This window comes from Halichoeres trimaculatus, unplaced genomic scaffold, assembly GCF_033239565.1.
Source record: "Halichoeres trimaculatus isolate MK-OKI-2021-1 unplaced genomic scaffold, fHalTri1.1 fHalTri1_scaffold_1, whole genome shotgun sequence".
In the NCBI taxonomy this organism is placed as follows: Eukaryota; Metazoa; Chordata; class Actinopteri; order Labriformes; family Labridae; genus Halichoeres; species Halichoeres trimaculatus.
The window spans coordinates 39,428,194-39,452,974 of NW_027437179.1; the positions used below are offsets into that span (position 1 = coordinate 39,428,194).

The following is a 24,781-nucleotide window of genomic DNA, read 5'->3' on the forward strand; positions in this document are numbered from 1 at the left end:
TTCAATTTAATTTAATTTCATTCATTTTAATACAATCATTTTATAATTTTTTTTAATTTTCTAATTTTTCTAAAATTTTTTTTTACAGAAGAGGATTGGGTCACTAAAAAAAGGCCATTTTTTGTTAGTATTCTTTTCTGAAAAAAAAAAAAAAAGTCAGAATTCTGCGATTAAAGTCAAAATCTGAGAAAAAAAAAACAGGATTCTGACTTAAATATCAGAATTCTGAATATTTTTCTCTGAGAAATAGCAATAAAAAAAATGGAACGTATTTGTTTTTTTTTTTTTCAGTGACCCAAATCCTCTTCCATTTATTTTAAATCATTTTGTATTATTCTTTTACTCAACTAATTTGATGGTATTTATAAGATCTCATCATTTTGATTTTCTTGATTTTTAATTGTATTTTTTTTTATTTATTTATTTTTATATGATTTTATTTCATATAAGTTTTTTAGAATTTTCCTTACATATTGACACCTGTGGTGACTTAGTGGTAAGTGGTGACTAGAACCCTCCGCCTCAACATGATCAACCTGAGCCTGATCATTGGAAAAAAAATGAAGCTACTTGTTGATCGAGGTGAGGAGGTTTAAACAGGAAATACCATTATGATCAGTATCTTCACTTGTAAATGGGCATTTTATTACGTACCGTAGTGATTTTTGCAGCTAAGAGTCTGTCTTTGTTTTGTTTGTCTTCTTACAGTTTAAGGCTAACAACACTTCCTGTTTTGATATTTCTGCCTATCTGTCACATTATTTAACTAAAGTTAAAACTATGATGTTTTAAATGAATCGTTCAGATGTGCAGACGCCTGCCGATGACAGAAACAGAGCGCAGGTTTTAGTGCGGTGAGTCATGCAGCGTTCAGTCTCATGCACCAAACAGAGAAACAAAGAGAGTCCAGCTGGGTGAGGCGTGCTGTTAGCTGGCCTCAGGTCACCGACTCACTGCCTGCAGTGGAGGAGGAAGCAGCAGCGGCGGCGGCAGGGGGCGGGGCCCCAGCCGAGTTGGTGAGAGAGGAGGAGGAGCTAAGCCCTACATGGGTGGGGCTAGAGAGAGTTTTGGCGGCAGTGGCGTCATTGTGCTGGCTGACGACGGATGGCTGGCGGCGCAGGGCGCCGGGCACCGCCGCCTGGCCCGTCTGGAAGGTATAGACCACATCCATCTGAAGAGGGGGGACAGCCACAGTGTTAGACCAGCAGAGACAGAGCAAGGAGACAGGAGAGGAAACAAGGAGGGAGGAGACACCTGAAGAGAGGTTAGAGAGAGTTTAGTGAGACAGTTTGGATTCTGAGATCAGAGATTCATCTGTTAAAGAGCAGCAGGAACCAGGCGGAGGGAGGAGGGAGCAACAGCAGCTGACGTGAGGATTCAGGAGTTAAAGTGAGAAAACTGCAGAGGCTGCTGCGTGCTTGAGCTGTCACAGGAAACAATGGGTGTTAGAAGACAGGAAAGTGTTTACCTCGGCTGTTTCCCTCTAAATATAAATGATCAACTAAACTTTTAAAGGTCAGACGCCTCTCTGACTCAGAGAGGTTTCAGGAAGACGACACCTGATGCTTTAAGAGAGCATCTCTGAATCACACAGACCTGATGTCTTCCTGGTTTTAAGATGTTTTCAGATGTTTTTATTTTGACAAGCTGAAAGACTATCATCTTCAATAAAGTTAGACATTGTAAAGGAAATTGAAGAGGGAGGCAACCACCTTGACCGGATGTGATGAAAAGTATTCCTCTGTATCAAATGTCGCTCTGATATTTCTCTAAATCATCTCAAATCTCAAAAATATCGTGTAGATATGACTGTATGTTACATGTTTGAGAATATTCATACCTAAATTTTTAAAAAATCTCAAAATTTGTCATCAGATTTGTATAAGCATCAGGTGGTGTTTTCAAAAATTAAGCTAAAGTTGAAGATAGTTTCAAGGTTTGTGATGAATTTGGCGCCCCCATGTGGACAAAGTGTGATGATTTCTGAATTTATGCATGTGTATGCGTTGCTTCCTGTCAAAAAAGTCTCATCTATAATGATTTAAAAAGTATGTAACTTTCAGAGTTGATCATTTTTTCATAAAGGCTGGGTTAGCATGCTTTTAGGGCCTGTGTCCACAGACCACATTTTTCACACTCACAGGAACCATAACTTCAACTGCTAGGCCATGACAGTGGTTGAATCAGTTTTGAAATGCTTTGCATTCTTTTTATCTGCCGCTAAAAAATGAAATTTGGGAAAAAACCTCCAAAAATAAAGAAATGTGTTGTAGCCCAGACAGGAACATTAATGTTGTTGACAAACGTAATATTAGAAGTCCCACCCTTTCTGTTTTTGATTGGTTGGTGATTAAGAAGCAACTTAAAAAAAGAAATCCATATTTTTCTCTCCCTAGTGTTTTATAAAACAGTTATGTCCACCTTTATCTGAAATATTTTTTTTATTGTTGCTTTCTCTTTAAGGCTTCCCCTCCACAAATCCCTTCCCTCTGATTGGACAGCTCTATGGAAGCCTGATATTGGGAGACCTTGGTGCTTGAGGCCTGTCTCCAGTTAGGAGATTTTTAGGGGATTTTTTAGGGTTTTTTTTTTTTCATATAAGCTAGGTTTGCATGGTGTTAGGGCCTGTGTCCACTAACCACATTTTTCACAGTCGCAGGAGCCTTTACCTCAACGGCTAGGTCATGACAGTGGTTGAATCTGTTTTGAAATGCTTTGTATTCTTTTAATCTGCCTCTATAAAATGAAATTTGGGAACAAAACTTTAAAAATAAGTTATAAAAATGTGTTTTAGCCCAGACAGGAACATTACTGTTGCTGACAAACGTAATATTAGAAGTCCCGCCCCTTCTGTTTTTTGATTGGTTGGTGATAAAAACACAACTTAAAAGAAACAATTTTTTTAGTTGCTGTCTCTTTAAGACTCCCCACTCCACAAACCCCCTTCACTCTGATTGGACAGCTCTATGGAAGCCTGTTGTTGGAAGACCTTGGTGTTTGAGGCCCGTCTCCAGTTAGGAGATCCCCATCTGATGATGTCATCATTCACATAACAAGTCTTACATAGAGCTTGTGAAGTTTTTGGGCTTTTTTGTTTTTGCACTCAGGTGTTTGATAATTTTACTGATTTAGGAATTTCTAAAAGATATAAATATGTAGAGGTTTGGAAATCTGATCACCTGGCACTGGGAATTTATATCCATGTTTAAAATATGGGACAGCAGAATACCCCCTCTTTAAGTTCAGCCAGTGGACACAGGCCCTAAATCACCCCATCGAAGCAGTGACAGGTGTAAACTTTAATTATATAGTCTAGTCAGGTGTACTTTTGAAAGTTGTATAGAAACATCAATATATCCTCAAATATCTACCTGAAAACTCCCCACAGGAGCTTTAATTAACATTTTATTTATTTATTTATCTATTAAGTGACAGTGTTATGTGGTTTTTCTCACAAAGACGACACATTTCTCACCAATTTACTGCTTCTCTTTTCTCTCACAACACATTTTTCAATTTTGAGCAGACATTATCGATCGGCGCTGCGGGAGAAACATACATCATCGTGTCAATGAGATGAAAAAGTGAAAACGAGCAGGGTGGAAGAAGACGAGGGATGAGGGTTTAAGAAGAAGGAGTTAAAAAAGGGAGCTGTCATGTAGCTGGAGGAGCAGCTCGGGATGAATAAAGAGTCTTTGAATCAGGCTGAAAGCGCTGGTAGAGGAGTGAGGGACAGGAGGGAGCGCAGAAACGTGTTACTTGGAATGACTGATAAAGTTTCGTCAGCGAGGTGCTGCTTGTACCAATTATTCCCCCACTGTGTTTGACTGGCGAGGCGTTGAGCGGCAGAACGCTGCCCACCAGGATTAGAGAGGAGGAGGACAGGAAGAGGAGCGTGGAGAGATAAGAAGCTAATTAGCTTGCAGCCTTTTCGTTGCCTCCCCTCCATTCCCTCCTCCCTCACTGTCCCGGGAGGATGACAGACTGATATTACAGATACACCGACATGAAGAGAGGAGGAGGAGAGAGCCTCTCTTTGCTCTACAGGAAGAGGCCGAGATTTTCATTCCTGCTTCACGAAGACCAGCCCTCTTTGCATCAGACTCAGGGTCTACTGAAACAAATCCTGCTCCTGGGCGGCGCTCCTGATCCTATCACATGATCTCACTCTGCTGCAGGAAGAGGAGATGTTTGTCATTTTCTTTCCATCAGGTTTTGACCTCTAAATAAGCATCAATTAATCTGTGGGCAGCTGATAACAAACGTAATCTGACTCCATCAAAAACAGCGTAAAAGCATCGTCATTAACCCCAGGCCTCTGTTTAATGAATAAAACGTATTAGTGGAGATATAATCAGTCTACTCTGATGTCATTGTTGGGATTTACAAATATTTGTCTTTACTTTAAACTTTAGTTTTTCAAACTGCCTCTGATCTACCACTAGGGGGCGCCAGAAACAGCCTGAAATGGGCCAAAGTAGTGATCCTTTACTCTGTTTGGGCCTTTTTTGGGGAAGTGTTTGCGTTTCACCAGCAGGAACAAGGGTCTAAATTTAGTCTTTGATGGTGTGAATGTGTCTCTGTCAGCTCCTGGTGTTCCAGTTTAAAGAGAGACCCTGTAAACTGGAGACCTTCAGCTGAATGTGTCAGTGGAGATCCAGGTTACAGAAGAAGAAGTCCTCCAGCGCCAGTGATATTTTTAAATAGTCCGGGGAAAAACGCCATGGAGCAGCGCAATCTTCTGAGTTAAAAATGCAAAAGTCAGGGTAGTTTAGTCCACTGGTCCCCAACCTTTTTTGCGCCGTGGACCGGTTTAATGTCAGACAATATTTTCACAGACCTGTTCTTCTTCTGTCTCCTCACTGGCTCTTTTACCCTGCTTAAGGAAACTTTAACTTTAACAAAGATGTTTCTTTTTGTCCATTTTGCTAGCTTGGAGATTTGGTGTCAAGAATCATTCTGGTCATTTTTCAAAATAAAACATGATTCAGATAAATCAAACAGAAACATTTTAGGTTGAGTATTTTTTTATGTGCAGCCCAGGACACAAACCAGTTACACAGTATCCCATAACTAATCCTTGGATTTTTTCTTTTCACCTTTGGATTAAAATGCAACTTTTTTTTTTTACAAACTAGAAATGGAACTGATTTTTTTCCTTCTCTCTTTTCCTCCAAACTGAACTGAGGTAAGCTTGACAAACTGAATTTTTCTTTATTTTTTTATCTTTTTATTTTTTTTAACCTGAAATCAAAAGAACCAAACTTTCCCTTAAAAAAGAAAAAACAAGACAAGAACAACTAAATTAAAACCATTTGTGTACTGCATACTTGTGTTAAACTGTTGTTTTTATGATTGTGAATTAATTTTCGGTAAATATGGACATTAGGAATGAATGATTTTGGTTTGGGGCATGTTTTCAACATTATTATGAGTTTGTTTTAGTTTTATGCTCCTACATCCTTTGTGTTTGGTTCATTATAAGTGTGCTGAATAAAATAAAACTAAACACAAAACAACTTTTGTTGGAGATTCTCTGACTGGCACCATGTTAGGGGTGAGTGTTAGCATGAACCTCTCATGATGTATCACAATATGTAATGAGTATGATATATTGTGATATTCTACACAGTTAGGAAAAAAAAATAGAGATGATGAATATGTAAATCAAAATATTACTCTAAAATAAAGGGAACAAGATAAAACATTGATTTCTATGGCAGACTGATTTGCTCAGTACAAGAAAAACCCACATGATCAAGTTTAGAAATTTAATATTCTAAATTAAGTTTGATATGATATTTATTATACAATTTATTGGCAACATACTGGGTGGTAGCTCTTTGGCGCCATCTACAGCAGTGGAAGTGTGGAAGTCGTATTTTACTCCCAACCTTGGCTAAAATATGAATTTTTATTTTTATTTATTTATCTAATTTTTTAATTGATATTAATAGTTAAAATATTGGTAGTGTATTGGAGGTCAAAGTATCAGGATGTATCGCCATATAGATATTTTTTACACACCTCTACACCCTATGGCTTTCAAAACGATAACAAAAATAAAAAGTAACAAGTTATAAACTGTCACAACGTAAACATCAGTTTTTGCTTTTTTTTCTTTGGACCTGCACTTGATTCCCAATGTTGACTGGCTTAATTACCAAACAAACTTCAACAGAATAACATGGGCTGTGCGTAACTTTTAAAACGTTGAAATGAAACAAGTCCTGGATTAGGCCACACCTCCTGAACCCTGAAGGGCTTACCAGACCTAAATCTGGTTTAAAATCATCTAGTGTCCCCTACCTTGGTTATTATTTCTGAGAACACGTCTCCAAAACGCTGCTTTTATCACTGCTTACTATTTCGGATTGAACATTTCAGCCCAATCTGAAAATAAACTTTCTCTCATTCCTACTTTTAAAGGTTTTCAGGTAAAACCAGCGACCTGCTGCAGCTGATAAGAGAAATGTTAAGATCTGAGGCTGAAATTAAAACCTTGAAAACGCTTGGCTCCTCCAGATGAAAAGTAAATATGAGGGTGTCAGACTAACAGAGGAAAGCTTCAGTGTGTTTGAATAAAGTACAAACACTCAGAGCTCCGTCTGAGATGTTTCATAAGTTCGTCTGAGAGTTGGAAGCTTCGGCAGAGGTCAAACACAGAGAGCCAGGAGGACACAGCAGGAGACAGATATTAGTTATTATTAATGCAGGAGTGTTTACCCTGCAGCAACAACAACAAGCAGCCAGTCCACTGCTGGGAGGAAAACACCTGACCTCTCCGACTCACTCTGTGTGTGTGTGCGTGTGTGTGAGAGAGTGTGTGTGTGTGTGTGGGAGCAGAGCCTTGACTGCTGTTCCTGTAGGTGGGTGTTAGCATCGAGGCTAATGAACCCCATAGGGACTGAATGGGGACTGCCTGTGGACATGCTAATGCTCTGAGAGTGCTGATCTATCCTGTAGGAGGAAGGTAACACACACACACACACACACTCACACACACACACACACACACAGAGGCAGAAAAAAGTCCCAGACTGTGAGATGAGTCACAGGGGAAGGTGCTGCTGTTTGCCTCCAACACTGACTGACTGAAGTGTAAAAATATCCAAGAAGCTTTTTGTCCCACGCTGGATGCCGTCTTTAATTTCTGTCTTTTAATAAAGTCGTTCTGTACTGCAGCTCTGCAGCAGAGTGTGAAATTAACTTGTGTGTGTGTGTGTGTGTGTGTGTGTGTGTGTGTGTGTGTGTGTGTGTGTGTTTGGTGTGTGTGTGTGTGTTAATGTAACCTCCACACTCTCCTTTGGTTTAATTTCTCAGAGTGTTCGGCTCTTAAAGTCGAACATGGAGGCGATTTTTGAGGCGATAAAAAGCTACAAACCGCTGATTCTTTCTTTATTTTATACGTTCGACATCCTCTGAGTTTATTTCCCTCAGTCCTGATCCTAAACCTCAGAGCGAGCGTTTCGCTTAAAGGCTGCAGAACTTCAATCTACTCTTTATTTCATATTTTATAACTGCTCTGAGATATTCATAAAGCTCCTCTCTGCTCATTGTTGCTTTTTGCTGTGAGGGGGAACGCTTGTTTTTCTGCTCGATGGGGGGTCGTGCTGCTTCAGCTGCTCAGGACGCAGAAGATGAAGGAAAAAAAAACACAAAAAGAGCCGCACTTCATCGTTCAGCAAATATCAACAAAATAAAGACGAATCCCTCTGTTTTTATGATTTATTTAGATTGAGCTCATCAGACACCTGCAGCGGAAATCTGGATCTGAGCCTTCGTCTTCCTCAAGTATCGACGAGTTTTACTCTGACTCAATAAAAAGCAGCTGGAAATCTAAACAAAGGGTTTGATTTCCCCTGCAGTGACTGAGTTATTCAGCTTTTTTAGTTTACAGCTGAAGGTGAGACAAAACAAGTTTCTGTCTTCATTCATTAAAATATCTTACTTGACATAATATGAGCCACACTCAGCCGACAAGTCCAGAAAAAATATCTTATTTAAGGATACCATAGGGCAAAAATTAAGCCTGAAAATCTGCTAATAGGTGAGAAAACTTTCTTCTACTAATACATACGATGGCGTATTGCATTCACCCTAAAAAAAACAAAAAACAAAAAAACAACTCCTGTTTTTGCGACTTAACTATCTCATTAAAACATTAAATATTTATTTTTGATATTCTGAAAAGTAAAGGAATTCATAAAATCTTTAAACTTTATCTTGATGAACAAACATGAAACATGTAACTGTTAACTAAAACAGAAATTCAAGAAACAAGACAAAAATGAATTTTAAGTGTCAATTTTGTCTTTTACATAGTTTTTGGTCAAAAAATTAATCTAATTAATTGGAGGCTTTATGATTAATTAATCACAATTAATCACATTTCCATCACATATCAATATTTGACACTAAAGCAGCATTTTTCACTTCAAATGATTTTTAGTCGACTGAATCAACGAACAAACACAAACTAAGCTAAAACAACAAAATCATGTTATTTTCCACCTTTTGTCCTTTTTGAATTTAAGTTTAGAAAACGTTACTGTATTCTGAACAGGCATCCTTTGCAAGGCTCAACAAATGGAGTCAAGTTTTGAAGGACTTTGTAAACAACAGCAGATTGTGACTGCTTTAAAGAAATATAAAGTTGTCTTTAATGTTAGCTATAGTTAGCCTAACGTCCTAGCTGCGTTGTTCGTCATGTCTGTTTGTTTGTTGGGAGTCCATTTTGTTTTAGTTTTTGTTCTTTGGTGATCGTACATCATTGTAATTTTGACAGCAAATTCTGATTCAGTCTTAGTCTTTTGAATCACACAATATTTAGTTTTAGTCATATTTTAGTCATCTCAAACCTTTTAGTCTTAGTCTTGTTTTAGTTGACCAAATTCTAAAAGATTTTAGTCGGATGTGAACAACCTAACTGTTGTGAAAATGTTCTGAAAACTGTTTTAAGCTCTGCAAACTGGTCTCAGTTCTCTCCCTGTGTAACTGCTGCTGCTGAGGGGCTATAAACAAAGACGTTTACCTGTTCAGGTATGTGGAGTCACATTGAACTGCAACAGCTTTGCTATTTGATATGTTTTAGTGTGGATGTTCATTGTTCCCACAGTATTAAGTCAGTGAAGGCAACAGGAAAGGCTCAGTGAGAGTTCAGCAGGAGGGAGGGGTGGAGGTGTGTGTGAGTGTGTGTGTGAGCTGAGAGTGGTTAGACTGTGATGAGCCGTTCATTTTCATTTCTTCTTTTTTTCTCCAACTTGTTAGTCGACGTAGTCACGGCTGCCAGTGACTAGTTAAATTAAGTGTTGTATTACAATTTGACGTCATCCTTTCGGCTCACAGACAGATGTTATGATACTGTTTTTGGATAAGTTAGCGTTATGCTATAACAATACATAAACTTGGATGATGGTTTGCAGCCAGCGTTAAATTTTCTCTAACATCTTGCCTTAACTGTTTCATCCTCTCCGCCTTTTCAGCTCCACCCTTCCCCTTCTTACTGTCTATATCCTTGTGTTTGTACCATAGACTGTGTAATCATAAAGGTTTGTACTCATTTTCATGATCCTAGCACTGCTACTGGACGTGTTGTCAAGGTAACAGGTGGCTGTTTATGATGTAAAAAAACAGTGTTATTATCGGCTTCTGTGAGACATTTCAACCCACTCCAGCCTTTGTCCCTCCTTAAAAATTTCATCTCGTCATTTTTTTTTTTTGACGAAAATGTCAGTTACATTTTGTCACAGTCTTCGTCACCATGCCTGAATTTTTGTTTAGTCTTTATTTATTTTTCGTCCATGAAAAAGGTTTGTCAACAAATATTTTTCGTCATAGACCTCATCTATGAAATTAACACTGATCATTTTTAGCTGTTGTCCAAAGGTCTCTAGTTAAGCTAACGTTAGCTTCTGGAGCTTAGCTTCGTTAGCTTATCTATAATAGCCGAGATAGCAAAGGTTGTCAAATGTTGAACTGAATGATTCAGTGTGAATGCTGTAGCTCCATAGATGATAAAAAGGAGGTTATATTTTTCTTGTTGTCTGAGATGCTAATGCTAACCAGATGCTGTGAAACCTGTAAGTTTTGTTTTGTAGCTTTATCAACATAAAATGATTCATATATCCATCCAATGTGGACTTTAAAGCCTTTTGGGGACTTCTAGATGACATTTGATCTTTCTGCCTCCAAAAATCATGATCACTGTTTGTCTGACTGAGTGGAGGGGGCGGGGCTTAGCCATTGAAACCTGATCACAGTGGGATGAAACCTGGTGAAATAAAGGTAAGATAAAAACAGGAAACGGATCTTATCCAGGTCTTAATCTAAAGACTTCTGTTGGATTTGTTGAACCATCTCTGCTGGGGCAGTTTGCTCTCACTTCTTCACCTCTCTCTAGTTCGGCTGATGTTTATTTGATTTTAGGGGAAAATTACGCTGCAGCTGAATTTAATTAAAAGTTTGTTCAACAGAGAGCAGAGATTTAAACTCTGCCCTGAAGCTTCCTGGGGATAAAACAAGAATTCACCTGTGAAAAAACAAACATGAAGAGTCAAAAAGTCATCTTCTCGGCCTCCCGATGCCTCAAGACAGAAAATATTTCGTTATTTCGTTTCTGTAACGACCTAAAAAGTCAAGTTAACGACAGTGTCCCTGTGAGGGTTTAGCGGCAGCCGTACCTGCGTCTGGATGCGGTTCAGACCTCTGAACCACAGGATCTGGCCTCGCCTCAGCTCCATCTCAGCGTGGTCGATCTCATCAGCCCCCTCCGTCAGCTCCTCCTCGGGGATCTCCTCCTTCGTGATGCCGTGACCCGCCTCCTTCAGGAACTTCAGGTGGTGGGTCGGGATGGCCGTGATCAGCTGAGACAACGACAAAACAACGCTGCATCGTTAAAGGAGCAGTGCACAGATTTTACACTTCGACACCTGTTCGTTTGTCCTCTTCCTGTTCCAGTCGTGTGGAAATCAGAGCAGCTTTTCAAAGTGCGATCTATTAATAAGCGTCTTTATTGTCTTATATAACAATGAGGGATCAGATTTGTTTGCTCGTTTTTCAATTATAAGTCCCTCTGAGCCTCCTGCTGCGGCTGCTTTCAGCTTTTCTTCTTCACGTCTGTGTCTTTCAGAAATTTTACCTCTGAGAGAAAAAAACAGGAGCTGAGATCAGCCTGTTTCTGTCAGCGCCGCTCTGTTCCTCGTCTCTGCCCTCCAACTGAACCCAGCAGGCGCCGCAAGACGCAACTTTATGTATAATCTGTGTATTATAAGCCCCTGAGTGTGTGTGTGTGTGTGTGTGTGTGTGAATGTGTGTGTCATGCTTTGATTGTCTGTCTTCACGTGTGTGTCCACAGAGGGACTAACACGCTGGGTTTGTTTCCCCTCCGTGTGTGTGTGTGTGTGCGCTCGTAAACAGGAGTTGCGCTGCTTTCATGTGCCGAGCTCATTACCATGGCGATGGTTGTGATGGCAACACTGCAGCAGCAACACAACCTCACGTTCCCGCCTCTTCACCCTCAGCTCGGTGTGTTCTCCTCACTTCCTGTTCGGGGGCGTCACACCTGTGTGAGTCTGACTCTGCTCTAAGGTCTCTCACCTGTCCCCACAGCAGCTCGCCGACGCCGATGAACACACACCACAGCCACTGGTCGATGGTCAGAGCCGTGCAGGAGAACGGTTTCCCTCCGAACTGGACGATGATGATCTGAGGAGGAAGTGGAGCACACAGCGTGAGTCTGGTTCAGATCCAGGTTTCTGCCTCTCAAAGAGAGTTCAGCTGGCTGAAAGCTGCAAAGAGCTCGACTCGTGGTGGGTTAAGACGAGATGAGAACATCTCTTATCAGAGAAACTTAATTAATAATACACACCTGATCAAAATGTAACGACCAATAAGGAAAAATACACTAATTTACATTTTGCACTGTTGGATCTTAAAATATTATTAAGTACAGCGAACGCAAAACTAAGAAATGGGAGCGAGACAGTGATGCTCAGAGGTCTTTTCTTTAAAAGTCCAAGTCAAGTCTTAAGTCTTAGGTCATGAGTCCAAGTCGAGTCCCAAGTCGTTGTGGGCTGAGACTTCGTAAAGTCTCAAGTCTTTGGAAATGAGTCCAAGTCAAGTGTCAAATCTTTGGTTCCAAGTCTAACTCATGTCCTAAGTCTTTGGACACGAGTCCGAGTCAAGCCTTAAGTCCCCGGTCACCAGTCCCAAGTCTTAGGTCACGAGTCTAACTTAAGTCTCAAGTCTTTGTGGGGCGAGACATGGTCAAGTCTCAAGTCTTTGGTCATGAGTCTGAATAAAGTCTTGAGTCTTTGGTCACGAGTCTAACTCATGTCTTAAATCCTCGTGTGTTGAGACATGGTCAAGTCTCAAGTCTTTGTAGGTCCAGACATGGTCAAGTCTCAAATCTTTGGAAATGAGTCCAAGTAAAGTCCCAAGTCTTAGTTCACGTGTCCAAGTCAAGTTTCAAGTGTTTGGTCATGAGTCTAAGGGGCCGTTTACACGACAACGGTTTTAGGGTGAAACACAAAAGATTTGTTGCATTTCAGCCTCACGTTTACACGGCAACGGCGTTTCAGTCGACCTGAACGCAAACTTTTGAAAATGGCCTCCAGAGTGGAATTTTTCTGAAACACTGCCGTAACTGTTGCTGTGTAAACAGTAAGCCGGCGTTTCCAGTGGAACCACTGACGTCACGCTCCGCCTCGTGAGCGCATACAACAGGACAACAGTACCATTGTTACGATTGTCGCAAACTACCGTGTTGTGCTTGTGCTGCTCAATCTGCTGAATTTTTGACTGTCTTCATACAAAATGTGCATCTGTTGCTCCACTTCTGCTCTTAGCATTCACCAATACACCAGATGATCGGCTCAACTCTACTTCAGTAGAGATCTACCAAAAGCTGCTTCTTGACAAGACAGTTGTAGCGCCACCTACAGGCCTGGCATGCTTATTACAGCGTTTCCATGTAACGCAGATTTTTTTTTCACTGCGTTTTAGCGTTTTCAGATGAAACCTTGTCGTGTAAACGGGGTCTAAGTCAAGTCTCAAGTCTTTGTAGGTCCAGACATGGTCAAGTCTCAATCCTTTGTCAAAAGTTTTGGTCAAGCCTCAAGTCTTAAGAAATGGGTCTGAGTCAAGTCCCAAGTCTTTTCATTAGTCCAAGTCAAGTCTTAAGTGTTTGTGGGTTGAAACTTGGTCAACTCTTAGGTCTTTAGTCACGAATCCAAGTGAAGTCTTAAGTCTATGGTCACGAGTCTAAACCATGTCTCAAGTCTTTGGTCACCAGTCCAAGTCAAGTCTCAAGTCTTTAAAAAGCATCTTTGCTCCCAATCCTTCAGACTTTTCAGTCAGTTCTCCATTTGTTGGTTCTGTCCTGTTTGAAGTTTTTGCAACCAAATTCAATGACAAATGGTTCAGTAGCAGCTGTAGGTCTGCCAAACATTGCCATTGTGGTAATCCAATGTACAATAGGGGAGGGAGAAAATGTCACTATATGATATAACATAATTTTTCGTTTGTTTCAAAATTTGGATTCTTTGTCAAATAATTGATTTTTGGAAAAGTTCCCACTTTTCTCCAGCAGAGGGTGAAATGTTTCTCCCTGACTCACATGATGTGCTTGTTATGGGAAAATATGGCTCCTGATATAGCCTGTGGACAATATCATCATCATTTATCTTTTTCTCATGGTCTGGTGTTAAAAAAGCAAACTAAAATTTGTAAATATTGAAAACCCCGTATGCATTACCATAAAAAAAGAAGGGATCACATTAAGCTCGTCAGAGTTTTCTCAATCTTAATATACCAAAAACGGAAACATAAAGATCGTTCACGAGTCCCAAGACACAAGTCAGAGTCAAGTCTAAAGTTGCAAACTCAAGTCCCCATCTCTGGAGTGAGACGAAAGAAAAAAATGAGAAAGAAATTTACTGAAAACAATAACAAAAAACAAAAGCTTGGATGGAGGTTGGTTAGAGACTTTCTGCTGGGGCGGGTTTAAAGGGATAGTTCAGTTTTTTTGAAGTGGGGTTGTATGAGCTCTATGTGACCTCTAAGGACATTAGATACAGTAGAAAGTTGTCTCCTCTCCCTCAGTAAGACACAAACTGTAATCGATGGTGACGAGGAAATAGACGCTAACAGGGAGAGACGGTACCAAATTCAAAGGCTATTTTCTCTGCCTACAAGAACTAAAATCATAAAGTAATACCACAGTTTAAGAGTATGCTACTTTCAGTCAACATCTGTAGCAGCTCTTCTTCTGTGTAGCTACTCCGGTTCATACAGGTATCCTTTTGGTTCCAAAGTGAATGAAACTTCATCATCGCTGTCATAGTCACTCATTTTGAACTTCCTACTTAGAGTACAAACAAAAGAATTACGATACTTGATCAAACTTACACGAGGCTACAACCAGCGCCTGAAGCACAGCTTGTTTACATTCCCTACAGCTGAAAGGAGGAGGGGGGACGGAGCGCACTAGCGCTGCACGGAAGGACACATGAGTTAGTTAGGTCCAGATAAATGTTTATATTCCCAAAGACTTAATGCACTTAAAAAATATTTTATGTATCGTACTCTTGAACTGTGGTATTACTTTTTGATTTTAGTTCTTGTAGGCAGAGAAAATAGCCTTTGAATTTGGTACCGTCTGTTCCTCGTACCCATCGATTACAGTCTGTGTCTTACTGAGGGAGAGGAGACAACTTTCTACTGTATCTAATGTCCTTAGTGGTCACATAGAGCTCATACAACCCCACTTCAAAAAAACTGAACTTTCCCTTTAAGAGCAGCTGATGCTCTGTCAGCCAAGCTTGACTTTGTTGTTTGCCTGAACAAACGCTGTGCTCTGTGTTTGTACACAAGAACTAACAGGTGTGGTTTCTTAAAGCCAGATTTTCCCCACCTTCATTTCCAAATCTTCTTCCTCTCTTCTTATCTCTTTCAAAAACCTTTCAGGTTAAGTTTTTTTCTTTTCAGGAAATATTTTGACCTCAGCTTTTCAAAAAATATAACTGAGGGTTTTCAGCGCTGTATTTTGGCTTCACTCTTCTAGAAACAAGAGGAGGTGGAGCTGTGTCATCCATCTACAGGTGAGCACATCAATCACATGTTCCTCAATTACTCTGAGTCATTTATTTGGATTAAATCACGGTCCTAACAGCAGATCATTTAATCCACCGCTGAAAATAGTCCCTGACAAACAAACAGTTAACTCCCGTTTAAATAAAGTTTGTTAAACGTGACATCACCCAGCTGTACCAGGGTGTTAAAGAGATTTTAAGGAAGAAGACTGGGTCAGGTGAGACATCTTTCTAACGCCGCGTTGGATGATGATGTATTTGATGATAAAGATGGACGTACCTGCAGAGCGAATGTTCCCAGTACGACGCTGCAGAAGATGGGGTTCCTGTACACGCCTTCGAACACGTTCCTCTCCCCGTGGATCTTCCTGGCGTTGATTTCGTTGAAGAGCTGCATCATGACGAAGACGTTGAAGACGATGGTGTAGTGCTCTGAGGGTGGCGAGTGCAGGGGGGCGTTACGGCCGCTGTCGATGTCGAAAAACGTCTCACCTGAGAAAAAAATAATCAGATTTTCATCCTCAATGAATACACTGATGAGTTTTGTTTCCACGCTTTGTTTCCACCCACCAGCGAAGAGCAGCGTGAAGATGATGACGAGCTGGTACACGGCGTGGCCCAGGATGTTCTTCATCATGGTCCTGGAGATGAGCGGCTTGTTGCGTCCGTACGGTTTGCGCAGCAGCAGCGACTCGGTGGGCGGCTCGGTGGCCAGAGCGAGAGAAGCCAGAGTGTCCATGATGAGGTTGACCCAGAGCATCTGCACGGCCTTCAGGGGAGAGTCCTGCAGGAGGAGGAGGAGGATGAAGAGTTAGACTCACTGGATAGATGTAAAGCGACGTTTCTGAAAAGTCTGTTTTTCCCTTCCTGTGTATCTCTTTTTATCCCTGACCCTACATGTTTTACACTTTTCTCCTCGTTTCTGAACTTTAACCACATCACAGCGGCGTCTTCCCCTCAGCTCCTGTCAAACACACGGGGAAACGCAGCTTTCAGGGCAGCCTCACCCTGTTTACCTCTGACAGGCGAACAGAGACTCAAAGACGTGTTTTTACTTGAAAGCACGATGCTACATCATAACTCGACAGCGGGGGAGATCCAGGAGCTCTGGTTCACACACAGAGGACATGAATGACCTGCAGACTTTCCTCTGGACTCAGAAAGAAACTGAAGTCCTCTCTGCACGAAAACAAATAAACCCAACAAGTGTCTGACAAAGGGGAGAGTGCCGGATGTTCAGACTGAGCGTGTGCAGATCTTAAAACCTCTACACATTCATATGTTGTGGAAATCCCTGAATCTGTGAACAGATTTAGTGGTTTATTTCATGTGACATGTTTTGTACCACTGTCCTCTGATCAGGATGGGTGCATCTCAAAGTGATAATTTCACGCCTCCTCTCTCCTCTCTCCTCTCTCCTCCGCGGCACTAGAAGTACTTTCCCAGTCCTTTTGAATACTGTCCCAAAGCGATAATTGCGCTCAGAGGAGAGAGGAGAGAGGATGGAGGAGACTGCTCGGAGGAGCTATGATTGAGGAAACACGGGAAGCTGTCTTTGCAGAAGTCTTTTCACTGACAGACACGCCCCCATATGGAATATCACTCTCTGATTGGACGCTGCAGCAGCTCAGACTTGACATGAAACTTCACAAACACACAACGGAGTTTAATGAGAGAAAAGACGAGCTGAGGACAGGCAAAGAAGATGTTCCTGTACACATCCCAGCTTCTACTGATCTCGTGCTGAGGGCCTGTTCTTATGGGGTCCCTGCTCCTCCATCTCTCAGTTATTAAGGTGGTCTTTGGTCTGAAAAACATTGAACAACCCTGCTCTAGAGGGCTGGCCAATCAGAGGGAAGGGGGTTTTAGAGCAAGGGTCTTAGCCTTTTCACCCAAGTATCATGTACTTTTTTGTTTTTTTTTGGTATTTTTTGACGTTTTGATCTTAAAGAGTCAAAGATCATGCAAGGAAATATAATTTCCTCTTGATCCAGTGACCGTTTGAAATTTTCTCTTGCCCAAATAGTAGAAGAGTTACGGTAATGAGAATAGCTTGCATCGATTATTGCCTGTGATTGAAAAATTGGTGCACATAGATCCCTATGCATTACCGTAATACCCTATTAACCACTGTGAAACCCCTTTCTTCTTCAAGACGCTTTTTTGAATTTCCTTGCTCAAATGGTCTAGGAGTTACGGTAATTTAAAGAGCACTGGTTAAATGGGATCCCCAGTGCCTCTGATGGGGTTCAAACTCTTGAAATTGGAGTCAGATTTTTAACAGCTGACTTTTGAACAACTAAACCAAGGAAAAGAGAAATTTCTTTATGAGGTGTGAAGAGATTTTAATTTTGTGACGAAGTGTCGCTCATGGATTACAGAATCCAGAAAGTTTAAGACGCTTTTAAAGTTACAGTAAATTAAAGATCTCTTGTTAATGGAAGCGCCAGCAGTCCAGTGGACAGGCTTATGCTCCAGTAAAGGTTTTCCTAAACACTTGTGAGTGAAAATGGGGGTTTCCTTGCTTTAAATCACCACTACTACAGGGGCACCAGAGGGACAAAATAACCTACAATAAGCAAAAAGCCGAAGCTGAGGCAGGCCTTAAACCTGGAATAAAATAAAAATGAGCCAACATAACCCAAAATAATCTTTTCATTCTGCAGTAGATGTGAACTTTTTAATATGGGACCTAATGGGGATTCCTTGGCTTTTGGGGCCACCCTCTAGTGGACACCTGAGGAAGTGCAGTTTCTTTCACATCAGCTTTGATATCTTCTCAGGACCAGAGGCTTCAGTTCACTCCTTACATGGCTCCTTCTTTGACTCAACCAGCACTCTTTCCGTGTCTGTCGTCAGAACATTTAAAACGTTATAATTCACTTTTTTCCCCCTCCAAACTCCAGAGGCGCGCTCCTCCAGCAGGTCAAAGCAGGGTAAGTGGGTCAGGTTGGGAATAACTCTCAGAGATGAAGCTTCTTTAACAATGCAAAGATTTACAGAGCATGTCCGCGTGTTTTCTGCCAGCACAAAGCATAAAAAAGATAAAGTGTGGCGTGTTGGCTGGCTGAGGGATTTAAATACAGAAATGCAGCGTTCACACTCCATACGACCCCCCTCCTCCTCCTGATGTGAACAAACCTACGCCTTCCTCTGTAAACAATACAGACTTAAATCAGTTTACAGTCTAATGATCTCTGCCAACATGTCAGGGCTCAAACAGGAAGCCAGCCATGATGATCAGTCGTATAAACGCAGCGGCACAGAGACCGCAGACCTGCTGGGTCCCTGTTATATTTCAGGAAGATGATGGTGACGTGTTGCCATGGTTTTCAGGCTGTATCTTAGCCTACTTTGAGCTTCGGCTCTGTAGACGAGTTAGTTATCGGTCCTGCCAGCTGTGAGCCTTTCAATTAATACACAGCCGCCAGTTACTTTTTTTATATTGTGTCAGGAGTTCAGTTTCCTGATTAGAGACACATTAGGAAACAAAACGCCGCGACACGGCCGCCTCGCCTCCACACTGAGCGTCACATCAGACGGGGAAATCAGAGCGTTTCTGTGGAGGTTTGATCAAAACAGAGAAAAACGCTCTGAAGGAGCAGAAGAGCAGAAGATTCATCAAACGCAACAGTTAACCTCACAGCGTCGTTAAAAGAGCCTGAAACAAGCTTCAAGTTCATGTTTATCATCAGAATTAAAGCAATGACTCTTTTTTTTTCTCAAGACGAGCTGAACGGAGAGGCGCGACTACGCCTGCAGGGCTTTAAATTTACAAACTTTTAGCTTTTTGCATCAAAAAATCAAAAAGAAAAGCTTTAATAGCTTCGTGCATAAAGTATTTGCAAGTTTTTTTTACCTATTTCTATGAAAATATACATCTTTTAATGACGACTACAGTCTGAAAGAGAGGACTATGTTGGGAATATAAATCAAAAGTGTTCAAAAAGTTAAGAGAAAAAGAGTATTTGCTAGAAAAACAAGGAAATGGAAATAAATTGACACAAGAGGCACAGATTTTTTTCCTAGTGATACATTTGGAAGTTTGGTTCGGGAGTTAAATGATTCTTTGGAGAGCAGCTGAGTGCCCTCTAGTGGATGCATTGTGTAGAACCACTCATGTATGCTCAAAGTTAAACAGATCCAGATCAGGACAAAGCCTTCTGTCCGTGTTCTGCTTACAGATACAAGCCAAACGGAGCAGTACCACCAGAAACTGTGGGGGCAGTGTTGCTAAGGCACACCTGTCCAACTGCTCTTTAACGCATATTTCTAATCAGCCAATCACATGGCAGCAACTCATTTAGGCATGTAGACATGGTCAAGAGGATCTGCTGCAGTTCAAAGCGAGCATCAGAATGGGGAAGAAAGGTGATTTAAGAGACTTTGAACGTGGCATCGTTGTTGGTCTGAGTATTTCAGAAACTGCTGATCTACTGGGATTTTAACCCACAACCATCTCTAGGGTTTACAGAGAATGGTCCCTAACAGAGAAAATATCCAGTGAGCAGCAGTTCTGTGGGACAAAATGCCTTGTTGATGCCAGAGGTCAGAGGAGAATGGACAGACTGGTTGGAGCTGATAGAGAGGCAACAGTAACTCAAATAACCACTGGTTACAACCGAGGTCTGCAGAAGAGCATCTCTGAACACACAACACGTCCAACCTTGAGGCAGATGGGCTACAGCAGCAGAAGACCACACCGGGTGACCCTCCTGTCAGCTAAGAACAGGAAACTGAGGCTACAATTCACACAGCAACACCAAAACTGGACAATAGAAGATTGGAGAAACGTTGCCTGGTCTGATGAGTCTGGATTTCTGCTCCACATTCAGATGGTAGGGTCAGAATTTGGCCTCAGCAACATGAAAGCATGGATCCATCCTGCCTTGTATCAACGGTTCAGGCTGCTGCTGCTGGTGTAATGGTGTGGGGGATATTTTCTTGGCTCACTTTGGGCCCCTTAGTACCAACTGAGCATGGTTTAAAGTCCACAGCCTACCTGAGTATTGTTGCTGACCATGTCCATCCCTTTATGAGCACAGTGTACCCATCTTCTGATGGCTACTTCCAGCAGGATAACGCTCCATGTCATAAAGCTGGAATCATCTCAGACTGCTTTCTTCAACATGACAATGAGTTCCCTGTACTCAAATGTCCTCCACAGTCCCCAGATCTCAATCCAATAGAGCACCTTTGGGATGTGGTGGAACGGGAGATTCTCATCGTGGATGTTCAGCCGACAAATCTGCAGCAACTGTGTGATGCTATCACGTCAATATGGACCAAACTCTCTGAGGAATGTTTCCAGGACCTTGTTGACTCTATGACACCAAGGATTAAGGCAGTTCTGGAGGTAAAAGGGGGTCCAACCCGGATCTAGCAAGATCTACCTGATAAAGTGGCCGGTGAGTGTGACATCAAACTCACATTAAACAATCAACCAATCAGGGAGTGTTACATCACCTGTGTGATGCAGGCGCCGGTGAACGCCACGATCACGGCCACCACGTTGACGGTCAGCTGGAACTGCAGGAACTTGGAGATGCTGTCGTAGACGTTTCTTCCCCACATGACGGCTTTGACGATGCTGGTGAAGTTGTCGTCGGTCAGGATGATGTCGGACGCTTCCTTTGCCACATCTGTGCCGGCGATACCCTGAGAGGAAAAGACATCAAGGTATAAATATCTAATTATGACTGGGAAGATGCTGAGATCGGTGTTTCAGGGGGAAGAAGACTTCAAAAACAAATTTGAAAGATTTTCCTGGTTGAAAAACTGAGCTTGCATTTTTTCTAAACTAGCCAAACTTGGTCCTGCTGCTGGAACAGTTTGATTTTTATTTTCTCATTTAGCAGAGGAAACCCACTGAGACGGTTTCTACAGCCTCAGCAGCATTTCTGTTCCCACCTGCTGAGCGCTGAGACAGGTATGAAGGAGAGAAGCAGCTGCTGGACTTCAGAGGAGATAGATTTCAGATTTACTGACGACAGAAACATGCCAGGGTTTGTTTTTGGTCATATCTGAGGGAAATCCGGCCCTGGTGATTTGACTTTGACACCTTTAGTTAAAAAAACAACAACTCATCTTTCATGTTTAGAGCTTCACATGTCAGAATCTGCTGACCCAATAAACCGACACCTTGTTAAAAATAAAGCAACATGAGCTGCTGCGTCTCCCCGCTCAAACTGACTCGTGGTTTGCCGAACAGGTGATAATTAAAGCGGGATGCTCTGGTGCGAGCTGAAACTCTTCCAAATAGGCCACACTGGGACGGGGAGGTCACCGGTCTGGATGTGATGTGTTTGGGAGCCTGACAGCTGAGCAGCTGCTGCGCCGCCGCCTGCAGGAGAGCGCGGCGCTCACATGACTTTCCTCAGTAAATAAAGGTCAAAACAACAACAGGGGAGGAGGAGCTGATGGATGGAGCTCGTCCCACAGGCTCCAACGGAGGCTTTAAATGATCAACATCAGCAGAAATACCAGATGATTGGTTGTGAAGCTGTGACTTTGAAGCCAGGAGCCGAGAGAAACAGTGTACGGAGGATACCACCAGCAAAATGAGCAGAAGCTGAAACAGGAAAACAGTTTGACGATGTGCAGAGAGCTAAATATTTTTGTCAAAGGTTCAACACCAAATTGTAGAATCTAGATTTTAACATTGGACCAATCGACCAATTATGTAACATGTTATTCACCGTAATGACATCTCAGCTCCTGCTGGTGGTTGCATGCACACTAACATAGCTAACAGTTGGCTTCATCGAACATGGTATTGTTGATTTTATTCTTTTCTATTGAGGTTTTCTCTTTTTAAAGGTCCCACATTATGCAAAAATCACTTTATTAAGTCTTTTAGTGAAATTTGTGAGTCTTTGTCTTTCCTCCCAGCCCACAAAATGTGATATTTAATGACCAAACCTGTACTTAGAGGAGCATGTGAATGTAAAATCCTGACCTAAAACGAGCTGTTTGGATTTTGGGGATTTGCCGACGTCAGCGATTCCCTTTTTTGACCAATCAGGAGCAAGTCTGACCTGATTGGTCCACCAGAGCAGATACCCCTGAACCCCCTCCCCGCCCATTCCCCTCCCCGCATCTGGAGAGAAATCTCTCCAGCAGCGGGGAGGAAGAATGCCAAAGTTGAAGAGCCATCACTGCTCTGTTTTTGGCTGTAAACAGCCACATAGTTCCATGCTCAAGCTTCCCATCTCAGAAGAAGACAAGACTAAGTGTCTAGAGTTCATTTATCAAGGAAATGTTCCAGCTACACTCAGTGAAACTGTGCATGTGTGTGCTAGTCACTTCACGGCCGACTGCTTTTCCAACTTTGGACAGTCCAACAGAGGGCTAGCCAATAGACTGGTCCTGAATCCAGGCGCATTACCAACCATCCTCCAACAAACCTGGGACCCTGGAAATGTGAGTATTTCAAATGCTGTGTGCTGTGGAGCAGATGGAAGAGCTTTTCCTCAGTGCCCCCCCTGTCTCTGTGTTAGCTTCATGATGCTAACTGTAGCTGCAGTTAGCCTGTTGTTTTAGCCTGTAATGCTGCGGTAAACGAGCTTCTCTGTTTTCTAAACATTGTGCACTCGGAGCTTGTGGCGCCGCTCTCAGTGACGCTGAAGAGCGGGGCGGTATCAGCAGTGGCTCATTTACATATGAAGGCCACGCCCACTAAATCAGAGCGTTCTCAACAGAGGGGCTATGAGAGCCTGGAAACAATGCTGCTGTGCTTGGTTTATTGACTTTTTGGACCAAAACATGTTACTACCATTTCATGAAGACATCAATGATCCAGATTAAACTGCAGAAAAGGAGCAGGATATGGGAACTTTAACATGAAATAAGTTATGTTTGGTGATATGGCTCTGTTTTGGAGCTTCCCGCCCTTCCAGATGGTTACATGGAATACCAAAGAAAGAGGAAGAGGGAGCACACCTCCCTTCTCCTTTGTGTACACATTAAAAGCCAAGGCAGGGAGAGCATCAGCAAAGACCCAAAATGAGCATCAGTGACACTTAATTAATTAACTAATCCTTAAATGATCAGAAGTCATTGATCTGACCTCCGTAGATCAAACATTTTAAAAGCAGTTTGTTCGTTCTAGGGATGAAAATACTAAACTCAACCTCTGCACAGAATCAGGTGCCACATTTTGACACCAGTGCAATAAGTTGCATCCACTGGAGGGAAGATTTTAGAGTTGCGTCAATGTTTTAAAGACTTAAGATTCCAGTCAAGACCAATCATTTTCATGCAGTCAGTTAAATTTGGTGGTATGAGAAGTAGTCACGAAGAATCCAAAGCTCGAGGAGGGAAGAGCACACCTCTCATGTCTCGTGTCAAGGCAGGGAGAGCATCATCAAAGACTGAGCAGAGCAAGCAGCAGGGATAATACATCTGTCACTGGTTACTTGTAAGAACAACAGCCGCCTCACAGATGATAACTGGACAATGCAGCACAGTGAAGCTGATTTTGTCACTTCACTTGTTTCTTTTCATAATTAACATGTTTTGACATTTGACAGCCCCTCCCATCATGCTTTGGGTGATATAAACCGCAGGGTCAGAGAGTTCGCTGTCAGCTTCACACGAGCCCCGCTCTGTTTTTGTGTTTGTAACCGAGAGTTATGAGCAGTCTGATGGCGTTATGATCACGGTCTGACCTCCTCGTGGGGCGTGAGAGGGTCACACGACAGACGTCAAACTGAGGAACGGACTTTATGAAACTAAACCGTAAGACGCCACAACAGACGCTGTAAAACACAAGGGGTCCTGTTTTCTCTGCAGGTTTCAGCTTCAGGAAATGAAACCTGCAGAGAAACACAATCCTTCTCACTGATCAACGCATCCCGAGCTCAGAGATCAGTGAATTAAATGTTTTAATCTGCTTTTCATTTTCCCACTGCAGAGAAATTCATGTTATTTCATTTCACAGCTGCCTCAATGACTCCACGCCGTCTGGAGAAGGTACTTATTTCATGGCTGCGTTAGAGAAGTGATCAGCTCATTCTCTCTGTAACGATGCAGAATGAACAGAAGAAACAAGGAGGAAATTAAATGACTGAAAGATGGAGGGACTCTCACCATGGCAAAGCCAACGTCAGCCTTCTTCAGAGCTGGTCCGTCGTTGGTTCCGTCTCCTGTCACCGCCACCACCTGTCGGGTTTCTCCCACCGTGCTGTCGATGATTCCTGAAGACGAAGCACAACGTTAAAACCAAAATTATGAGCTACGCTGTGAGCATTGAACAAACCCATTTATCAAACTCATCTGCCCCTGTGAGGACGAACCCACCTTTGACCAGAGTGTGTTTATCTGTGGGCGAAGAACGAGCCAGAACACGAAGTTTGGGCCAAACTTTATCCAGACGCTCCTGTTCCACCTGGAAAGGTTGAAACAGAAAGAAAGCACTGTGAAGAACTCGTTCGACAGGTAAAAAGACAATAAATATCAGGCAGGGTTCAAACTGTTTTAACAATCTGGAAATCTAAACCGATAAATTTAAGAATTCTGACTCTGTTCTTTAAAATTCTTAGATTTTAGTCAAATTCTACAAATAAGACAACAATTTTTTTTTTTAATTGAGAATTTCTTTTTAAATATGTCTGACTAAAATAAGTCTGAAAATTAATCAAATTTTTTTTTTTCTGTTTTCTGGAATTCTGTTAAAATAAATAAATAAA

At 42.0% G+C, this 24,781-nt stretch overlaps 1 protein-coding gene across 1 annotated transcript in view; it reads right to left on the reverse strand.

Moving 5' to 3' along the window:
* Positions 1–24,781, reverse strand: part of LOC141789530 (plasma membrane calcium-transporting ATPase 1-like) — a 74,608-nt gene that overhangs the window by 14,494 nt on the left and 35,333 nt on the right. Inside the window, exons 13-19 of the mRNA XM_074668982.1 lie at positions 24,393–24,480; positions 24,183–24,289; positions 20,559–20,750; positions 15,663–15,876; positions 15,373–15,584; positions 11,599–11,706; positions 10,683–10,865 (exon numbers count right to left, since the gene is read on the reverse strand). Coding sequence (XP_074525083.1) covers positions 10,683–10,865; positions 11,599–11,706; positions 15,373–15,584; positions 15,663–15,876; positions 20,559–20,750; positions 24,183–24,289; positions 24,393–24,480 — 1,104 coding nt within the window. The remainder of the gene's footprint in view (positions 1–10,682; positions 10,866–11,598; positions 11,707–15,372; positions 15,585–15,662; positions 15,877–20,558; positions 20,751–24,182; positions 24,290–24,392; positions 24,481–24,781) is intronic.